The following is a 10,508-nucleotide window of genomic DNA, read 5'->3' on the forward strand; positions in this document are numbered from 1 at the left end:
TCTTGAGTACAGACTTTCAGTTAGATACGAGGAATAAGTTCTGGTGTTTTATGGGGATAGCATGGTGACTATAGTTAAAAATAATTATTTATTTCTTTTTTTACAATTATACTTTAAGTTCTGGGGTACATGTGCAGAACATGCAGGTTTGTTACATAGGTATACATAGGCCTCACATAGGTATACACGTGCTTATTTCTTATCCAATTGTTTATAAGTTTTTTCAAGTTTGCTGGCTTGCTTGGTTGATTCATTCATTCAAATTCGTTTCACACAAAATGTCATCTGGCTCTAATTTGTCTTTGCTTCTTAATGGGAAGAAAGACCCACCCAGGCGTGAGCACTGCTGGCAAGTTTCCCACACTTACACAGAGCATCACGCTCAGATAAGTGATACATGTTGTCCTTCTGCCTGCCTGACCTCAGTTATCTCCATCCCTTTTAGTTCACTGCACACAACCCTGATGCATTTCCAAAACTAATAAAGGCGGGCTACTGCCCTGCTGCAATGATTTCTGTTCGGTCACCTGCAACACAGCTTTTCATTCTGTTGGAACATGTCAGTCATGAAGCCCTGTTTAATGACCATTGCCATCCTTATGATCCTGGCTCAAAAGACTCCAGGTAACTCAGGCCTCTCTCAAAGGTTCTGGGGTCTTGCATGTGGTACTGGTATCTTGGTGACCTCTGCAGTGACCCCTACTCACATATAGTGGGCAACACCTAAAGCCTTTTCTGGCCTCAGATGGGTCACAGATGTTACTCACAAGGTTAATTTCTTGTAAAGATCTCCCCTGGTTCTGCTTTGCCAAGACAAATTTAAGAGGTTGTTGTTCTTGACATAGCAGACAGTCTAAGCATGGAACATTTTAGGTAGTGCTGTCATTGGGGTGGGGGCTTAATTCATGAGTTAGGTGAGAGACTGTGTGCAAGTTGAGGAGCCGTTGGAGGAGTATAGCAGTTTGGAATTGGATAGGGAGTTGAGGTGGGGAGGTTGTAAGACCTTAGAGATAGGGTAATATCCAAAAAGTGAGTGGGGATGAGCAGGGGGTGAATAATTGTATTTATAGGTTGGGCTGAACAGATGTTTTGGTGTAGTGTAGAGAGGAGATGGTATTTTTTCTTGAATGGAGCTGGGGGTAGAGTTGGTGCAAGTGGGAGATGGGGTATAGAGAGGTTTGTAGTTGGGCTGTATTTTAGATTGATGCTGTGAATTGGGGTTGGGTGGCTTGGATAGTGTTATGTTTGTATGTTTTGCAACTAGGCTTTGGGTGGTTATTAGAAGAGATAGGGCTTGAGTTGTAGTTAGTGTTAGCCTAAAGTGGGTATCTTATTCAGCCGTGGGTATGTGAGGTTCATCTGGGCAGGGATTGATTTAGCCTGGGTTTGGGGGTGATTAAGCTTGAGTAAGAGTTGGATTCATCACAGCAGGGCTATGGCTATTGAAATAAGGAGAATATTGACTCTTTCTCAGATATATCGTTTGCAAATATTTTTTCCAATTCTGTAGGTTGCGTCTTCATTTTGTAGACTGTTTCCTTTGCTGTTTAGAAACTTTTTAGATTGCTGCAATCCACTTGTTTATTTTTGCTTTTGTTGCCTGTGCTTTTGGTGTCATATTCAGAAAATCCTTCCCAAGGCCAATGTCAAGAAGTTTTTCTCTGTGTTTTCTTCTAAGAGTTTTATGGTCTTAGATTTAAGTCTTTAATCCATTTTGAATTTGATTTTGTGTATGGTGTAAGATAAATATCCAATTTTATTATTTTGCATGTAGGTATCTAGTTTTCCCAATACATTTATTGAAGACACTATACTCTCACGAATATGTCCTAGAAATCTACTGTACAACACAGTTCCTATAGTTAACAGTACTGTGATGGACATTTCAAAAATTACTAAGGGAGTGGATTTTAGTTAAGTGTTCTAAAATAAGATTTGATATACAAAAAATAATAATTAAATAAGATGGTGGGAAAAAACTTTTAGGGTGGATAGGTTTATAGCATAGATTGTGATGACGGTTTTGTGGGTGTAATGTATGCTTATCTCCAAACTCATCAAAATGTATAAATTAAATATGTATAGCTTTTTGTGTGCCAATCATACTTCAACAAAGTGGTTTAAATAAAGAAAAAGGGAGAATAAACATTGGATGAAAAATTTTCAGTATTATTTTCAAATTCTGAAGAAAGTTTCTTAAGTGTGATCTTCAAGGGCACTGAAGAACAAGAGATGTGACTGTGGATGGCTAGGATAGAGGAAATCAGGAGACTGGAATGTTCGGAAGTGTCTCCAGTCAAATCTTGGCATATACAGAGAGATATGGCAGCAGTTTCAGTTCATCCTATAGAAAACCGAGATTGTTCTTCCTTTCTTGATAGTGAGTTCAGATTCATCCGATCTAGAGGTTTCTCCTCTTCCCCTTTCTTCTCCCTCTGTTTTTCTTCTTCCTTTCCTCCTTTCTTTTCCTGTATTCCTTCTATTTCACATTCTCTTCCTTATTTCTCAGCTTCTTTTATCCCCTTGTTCGAGAGACACTTGTTCTCATGCTCAGTAAAGCTCAGTTCTCATTTCTAATGGTGGTAGAAACCACAGGTGGGTTTGCAAGAAATGACAACAACAAAAACGAAGACAGCACTCTATGCTTCAAGAGTTGTACATAGTGTAGCTTCCTTAATAATTATTGAGTAATTTTACTTGGCAGAATTTATGAGCAGGAACAGTTCTGGACAACCTCTTCTATTAGGACAATCCAAACAAATTTTTCCTTTCATCCTCCCAAATGTATGCATATGAAATTAAACTGTTTGAAAGCCAAGATCTTGTCTTTTAAATCTACACATTTCTGATGTTGAGCTGAGTGTGTTAAATAGAATAGGCTTTAGCAAATGCTTATTGAATGAATGAATATGTAATGAATCATGGCTAATAAATGTATATGAGTAGAAAGAACCTTAGAAATTAGATGGGAGAGGATCATGTTTGGTTGCACAGCAGGCAGAGAAATAATATATCACTTTGATTTTGGCTCCGAATGGAATTTTTAAAAAGATCCAGAGCGTATCTATTGTTTTTTGACTTAAGGCATTTTAATTTGCTTTTGAAACACTTCCAGTGTGGAAACATGAGCTGGGCAATGTCTATAGCTGAATGTGAGAAGGCCAGCCAGAATCGTGGCTTTCGCTGCGAACAGGTGCCCATTAGTATTTTCCGGGGAACTCCTGCAAAGCACCCTTGCTCTGGCATCTCCTTAGAAATATTGAATCAGAAATTCTAGAGAGTTGGTATGAATACACTTAAAAATTTCCCAGGTTATTGTGAAGTATGACATCTTATTAACTTCCTTTTTCACAAACACAGTGGAGACTTTCTGATTTGGTGCAAACTCTCCCATTCCCATTTTCTGACATGGAGGGACTGGGTCCAGAGAGTTAAAATATAGCATTGTGCAGAGGGCCAGAGACTATGCTGAAATGCAAAAGTTGGTCCTCTGTGACTTCAATTGGAAGATGGAGAGATTATCAAAGTTGACATTAATTTGATGTGGGTGTCAAAATTTGTGACAATGCAGGGCGATCTAAGGTTAGAAAAGTAGGAGTAAGAAACTGTATCTATGACAAAAATCTTTATTTTTATTTTAAAATTTTATTTATTGAGTCACTGTAGGCAGAATCCTCTTGGGCTGGCCTTGACCCACTTTCCATGTGGAGGGAATGAGGAAAAGACAGTTTGCCCACTGCTTATTCTTGGTATCTATGTTTCTATCCATCCTTCCAGTGACTGCAGACAGGAGATCTTGGGTCTCCAACTGCCCTCCAGTATGTTTGGTAGAAAGGAAAAGTGCTAGAGGTCAGGTGTTAGCCAGAACAGTGTGGAAATCACTTGGGGGAGGCCCTCTGCAGATCTTCTTCTCCCATAAGTATAATGGTGCTGAGAGAGAGAGAGCATGCAGGTCCCATGATAAGGGTGAAGATTAAGGTGGGAAACACAGTGATACCATCGTGCTGGAGCATGGATGAATCACCATGATTTTCAACCTCCTTCCTCTGGTTGACCAGCAGGCTGGTTGGTGTTGGAGCAGTTGAGATCCCTCTCTGGATTCCTAGGGCAGTTTATACACACACCAGTACCCAAAGGTTATGGGATATCTGCCATGGAGGTATTTCCCTCTTCTTCTTTATTTCTCTTCCCATTCTCCAACTTCACCTAAAATTGGGCATTTTACTTTCTCTAATCTAAAAATTAGCACAGCATTCATTTTCTTCCCTGCAAGAAATAACATTATACTTGCTTTGTCCCATTTTCATTAATGTTAATAGCGAATAAATTTGATTAATTGGAGACCTCTATCTACTTAGCACTGAGTCCATGGCCTGACACGGAGTGAGTGTTCATAAATGGGTGTGGAATAAGGGGGTAGGGGGATGGTTGAAAAGGTCCTTGAATACCAAGCTAAGGATTTTGAACTCTCTGTTGAAATCTGTAGAAGGCTCTGTGTGTGTAGACATGATGAAGGATGATGCCATCTTCTCCTGGAAACCCTATCACAGAGAGGCAATGTGACACAGAGAGAAAAGAGCATGGGCTTGATGTCGTGTAGACCAGAAATTGAATACTGGTTTGATCAAGTATAAGCTATGAGAATGCAGACAAAACAAAGCATCTCTTTGAGCCTTAGTGTCTTCATCAAAGAGTGAAGATAACAGCAGGTTTTTATGAGGTTCTGTGAGCTATCATTTGTAAAATGCCTGTACATGGTTGATGCTGGACTATACCACAGTACATGGTAGCAATTGTTAATATTTCTTTCTAATTGCCCCTTTGTCTGTAGAACATTAAATAGGTAAGTAATACTATTGATGACTAATATTTATATAATGCTGATTAAGTGTCAAGAACTTTGTCACTGGGGTATTTTCAGGCAAAGAGCTTATGTTCACTCATGTACATACCTGGATTAGCAATATCTGGAAAGTGCATAGTGGAGGTTTGTACAGTGAGCACACATGCTCAATTTATGTGAGAATGTGGATCTGTGAATAAAGTGGGTTGTATACATGGGTCTGTGTATATGCCAGTGTGCTGCCCGTGTATGCACAGTACCTGTTTCTGTAAGGCCAATGTACAAAGAGAGACAGGTGTACTAGTTGTTTGCTCCTATGTTTCAGAGGATAAAGGCATGCATGCACACAGGCTTAAATATTTGTGTGCTATCTCAGAGTAGATCCTGGCTGCCTCTGATTAGCTGTGTGTGAGGGGCACAGATCTCTGCAGGCACTTGGGGACATATGTGCTCGCAGTGGCATTCTTTGAAACTTCATACTCTCAGGAGAAGACTTTCATATCAACAACACCATCTAATATTCAATTACTTGTTATGTGCCAGATGCTTTTCTGAAAATACTATATACACTAACCTAGTCATTACTAAAACCTTAGGAACTTGGCTCTATTATTTTGCCCATTGTGAAGATGATGCAATGGAGGACTGGAGAGCTGAAGTAACTTGCTTGAGGAGGGAGAGATGGTAAATGGCAGAGCCCAGATTTGAATTTAGGTAGTTTTGATTCCAGATTTTGTACCCTTAATATTCTTAGGGCGTGTTCCTTTAAATCATGCTTTGTCACCCTATTGTCACTGCTACATGGAAACTGAACATGGCTATGTCTTTCCCAGGTGGCCTGTTCAGATCCCACAATGGCAAGAGCCGAGAGCCTTGGAATCCATGTGAGCTTTACCAAGGCATGTGCAGAAACACCTGCAGAGAATATGAAATCCAATACCTAACCTGCCCAAATGATCAAAAGTGCTGCCTGAAACTTTCTGTGAAAATAACCAGTTCTAAGAATGTGAAGGAGAATTACAACTCTAACTCCAACTTGTCAGTTGCAAACAATTCAAGCTACTCTCACATTTGAATATCACCAACGTCACCTCCTCTGTAGTAACTTCTCCATTCTGGAATGCTTTCCCTATAAAAAATGCATTCCTTCTTGTGTGTGTGTCTTTCGTCTGTGGGTAGTCATCATTGGTCTGGAGAGAGTACTGAGAGTTGGGAAGCTATGGAGTATAGGAATGGGCACTGGCTAATAAAGCCAGTAAGATAGTGGCATCACTCAATACAGGTGTGCCGAGAAAGGAGAAGGTCACATTTCTGTTCTGTTTTCACACCATTTTGGTGGCTGCAGAGGGAAGATGACAACTGTATTGAGTCTGGATGCTCCTGTGAACATGTGGAGGGATCAAGTCCTCCAAGTAAACCTTGTAGGCTGAGGATAGAGATAATTGAGCTGCTTTTGATATCTAGAGAACTAACCTGGTATGTTTGCTGTAATGGCGAGTCCCCAGGAAGAACCAGAACAAGACAGAGGGATGAAAGTGAGTATAGAGATTTGTTGGACAAACTAGGGTAAAATTTTCTAAGTGGAAAGTGGAATAAACAGCCTTGTCACTGGGCATTCTTCCCGCTTTGAGGCTAGAGGACCATTTCTGGATGTGGGACAGAGGTTAATGGTTATGGTGCTAGAAAGGGATTTTGCACAGAGGCTGGACACTGTGCTTGATGTCCATTCATTCCTGAGAATTGGGGAATATTGTCCCCCAAGTTCAAACTTAGTTCACAACTAGTACTTGAAATGCTAAGAAATTTTCATTGTGTTATATATACTCCTCTTCTATGGCCAATGTCTCCTTTCTCCCTCTGTTTGGATCCAGACTGCTAGAGCTAGTGTTCCCAACTGAGTTCTCCAAGTTCTAGAGTCCCAATTTTACCTCAACTAAGAGAAATCTGGTTTTTGTGCCATCACTCCACTGAAATGGTCTTGCATTTGGTTGCCAGTGCCTTTCTTGTTGAAAATGTAAGCATTCTTTACATTTTACCATCTGTTTTGCCTTTAGCTAGTGTTTTACAACATTTCTCAATCCTTTGAAACCCCCTCTTTTTTTTGCCTTGGCTTCTGGTCTCTGGGTGTTCTTTCTTAGTCATTTTTGGAGTTTCTTCTTCTGCCATCTGCCCTATATTTCTTTGACATTTTCACTACTTTCTCTATTTTTTTTTTTTCATATATACTTTGCTGGCATTTGCTCATTGTTTCTTAGATCAATGACAATCCCAGCCCAAACCAATGGATCCAAGGCCGTGCACTAAATGACCAATTTATATGTGTGACTTTTAATTTGCATGAAGCTTAAAAGCCCAGTGTGAAACTTTAATGTTCATATATTAGAGATTTTCATTGACATTTAGAGATGTTTGTTAGCAGAGGGTGGGGTTTTGACAGAACCCAGGTTTCAAGGAGGAATGCATAAATTTGCTGGCCTAAGTAGCATGACAAGGAAACAAATTTTACAGGAGGCTGAGGCATGAGAATCACCTGAACTTGGGAGGCGGAGGTTACAGTGAGCTGAGATGGTGCCACTGCACTCCAGCCTGGGTGATAGAGTGAGACTCTGTCCCAAAAAAAAAAAAAAAAGAAAAAAATTTTTAAAATTTGGAAGAAAGTATTGGCCTTGGGTTCAGTAGCATAGTTGAGATATAATGTTTCTAGACTTTCTCCTTTGGAAGTATTTGGAGAAGAAAAGTTGTTGTGAATTTCAGGTTTAAGGTGCAGATTGCCATTTCCCTGGCTCCACGTGTATTTGAGAAAGAAACATGAATATGAAGTCAGCAGGATTTGTCTCTTGTTCTCTGACTTACATATTGAATTACATGTTTGTTCTATTCTCTTGGATTACTCAGCCATTTCAGGCTCAAAATGTCCCAAAAAGTAACTCCAAATCTGTTTACCCAGCTTTTCTGTCATCATCCTATCCTCGGTAATTCGCACCCACAACTTGTTTTGTTGCTTAATTCATAAACTAGGGAATCATTCTTGTTTCTCTAATCTATCTTAGGTCACCACATCCAAATCATTAAAATATGATTTTAGTTTCAATTCTCAAATTGATCTCAGTTTACTGATGAAATCAACATTTGCATAATTAAAAGTAGAAGATTTGCTATACTTAAATCGAAAAAATTCAACTAATTAAGAAATACTTAAAGTTTTATTCCCTCAAAGGTACATTTTTATTCTTTTAGGGATCTTCATGTTGTTCTTCTCAACAAGTAATTGTGATTTCCTTTGTTTAAAAATGTATATTTGTCCATATTTATTTCGATTGTTACTAGTGCTCCCATCAAATATCATCTTTGAAGTTTGCTATTTTATAAGGTCCACCTTCTCCCCAGCATAGCATCAGTTTCTCTCATTTATTCTTCTCAAGTTTCACTTTCTCCAGTGCTCATCAGGACAAATTTTAGGGATTTTTGGGGTGTGTTAAGTTATAAAATAAAGCTTGTAATTTTATTAAGCAATGAGTGAAGTGGTTCCCAGTCCCTGGCTGATGGATGTTCTCTTTTCTTCCTGAAAAGCAGTTCTAATAAATGGCACACTTGTTTAAAACTTTTGAGTCTGGTCATTCTTGTGAAACAATTTGGCATTGTTTGTAAGATCCTAGGAAGAATGGAAGTGGAATATAGGATGTGGGCTGAATTCACACATGGCTGTACTTTCAGATTTTTCTCCATATCTACTGCCCAAAGACACCATTGCTCCACACTTGAGCTCAGAAATGCTTTGTATTTTCCGGTAGAGACTATCAGATGAGTCTGACTATATTTTTTGCCAGTCTGTTAACCCTTACCAAGTGTACCTGAGAAAAATCAGATTACTCTTTTAGGTTAGACCCTGCAGAGTGGGGTCCTCAGTTGAATGGCCAAGAGGAAATTCCATCTCTGTTTAGCTTATATTAAACTACTGTGGTATCACTCGATATAATTTGGAATTGGTGACCAGAAATTACCCCCAAACTAGTGGTTTGTTTTCCTGCTTTTTCCTGAGGGCAGGATGTCCCAAAATATCTAAGAGAAAAATCTGGGAATTTCTCATTTTGGCCAGAAAGCAGTTATGGTATTTGTGGAAAGAAGAGCCTTACAAAAGAAATCAAAATTCTAACTTTTCTCATTCGCAGAAAGACCTATAAGAAACTAAAAAGCATCATCAATGAAACTCAAAGGCAAAAATAATAATAATAATAATAATAACTCTCAGAAGCCCTTTCAGATACATGTAAAAAACCCACTGGGAAAAATACAAAAATATTTAGAAAAACAGTTGTATTTATTTTCAAACTTAAAAATCAACCAAATACCAGAGTTTTTATGTGCCTCTAGATTTTCTACAGAGATTCCTGAAACTCTCTTAAATTGCCTGCATGTAAGATTAAGCCCTCAAAGCATTTACACTAAAATTTCTTATGTTTGGAAGAATACACCCTAGAAAAAAATGATAAATAGCAACTATTCCATTTAGATTAAATACACTAAAGACCTTTCACCAGATTTACTCTATTTTATGGAAATTAACTTTCCTGCTGTCCAAACATAATAGATAAAAATAGAGAACTGTTTCCTCAGAGTATGTTTTAAATTAGCAAGGCCAAGGGGGTACAGAAGTTTATTGTATTTTAATTTAATTTAATTAATTTATTTATTTTTATTTCCATCTTTCCTTTTATTCTTTTGTGCTGTTGCTCTTCCAGATTCCTGGATTACAGCAGTCCTCACTGATTTTACTCTTCTTTACATTGTTAAAGTCTTTATGATTGCATTTTATTTTATTCTTAAAAATTATTTATTATTTATTTTGTTTTTAAGACAAATTTTCTGGGTACACAGTAGGTGTATATATTTATGGGATACATGAGACGTTTTGATACAGGCATGCAATGCGTAATAATCATATCATGGAGAATGGGGTATCTATCCCCTTAGGCATTAACCCTTTGTGTTATAAACAATCCAATTCATTCTTTTAGTTGTTTTAAAATGTACAATTAGGTTATTATTAACTATAGTTGCTCTGTTGTGCTATCAAATAGTAGGTTTTATTAATTCTTTCTTTTTTTTTGTACCCATTAACCATTCCCACATACCCCTACATCCCCACTGCCTTTCCCACCCTGTGGTAACCATCGTTCTACTCTCTATGTCCAGAAATTCAATTGTTTTAAGTTTTAGATACCACAAATCAGTGAGAACATGTGATGTTTGTCTTTTGGTGCTGGCTTATTTCACTTAACATAATGACTTCCTGTTCCATCCACAACGTTGCAAATGACAGCATCTTATTCTTTTTAATGACTGAAAAGTACTCCATTGTGTATATGTACCATGTTTTCTTTATCCATTCATCTGTTGATGGATACTTAGGTTGCTTTCAAATCTTAGCTATTGTGAACAGTGCTGCAACAAACATGGTAGTGCAGATACCTCTTCAATATACTGATTTCCTTTCTTCTGGGGGTGTACCCAGCAGTGGGATTGCTGGATTCTATAATACCTCTATTTTTAGTGCTTTGAGGAACCTCCAAACTGTTCTCCACAGTGGTCATACTAATTTAAATTCCCACCAACAGTGTATGAGGTCTCCTTTTTCTCTACATCCTTGTCAGCATTCATTATTGCC

General features: G+C 38.2%; 1 protein-coding gene across 1 annotated transcript; it reads left to right on the forward strand.

Moving 5' to 3' along the window:
- Positions 1–557: 557 nt before the first annotated feature.
- On the forward strand, positions 558–5,918 carry DEFB116 (defensin, beta 116). Its single transcript, XM_011960274.1, has 2 exons — positions 558–624; positions 5,677–5,918. Exons 1-2 carry the CDS (start codon positions 558–560, stop codon positions 5,916–5,918), a joined length of 309 nt encoding a protein of 102 aa, XP_011815664.1.
- The last annotated feature ends 4,590 nt before the right edge of the window (positions 5,919–10,508 follow it).

This window comes from Colobus angolensis, unplaced genomic scaffold, assembly GCF_000951035.1.
Source record: "Colobus angolensis palliatus isolate OR3802 unplaced genomic scaffold, Cang.pa_1.0 Scaffold114, whole genome shotgun sequence".
Classification (NCBI taxonomy): Eukaryota; Metazoa; Chordata; class Mammalia; order Primates; family Cercopithecidae; genus Colobus; species Colobus angolensis.

Coding starts and splice junctions, on each gene's coding strand:
- DEFB116 (XM_011960274.1), top strand. CDS start 558: ATGTCAGTCATGAAGCCCTGTTTAATGACCATTGCCATCCTTATGATC. Junction 625..5,676: donor CCTGGCTCAAAAGACTCCAG/GTAACTCAGGCC, acceptor TGTCTTTCCCAG/GTGGCCTGTTCAGATCCCAC.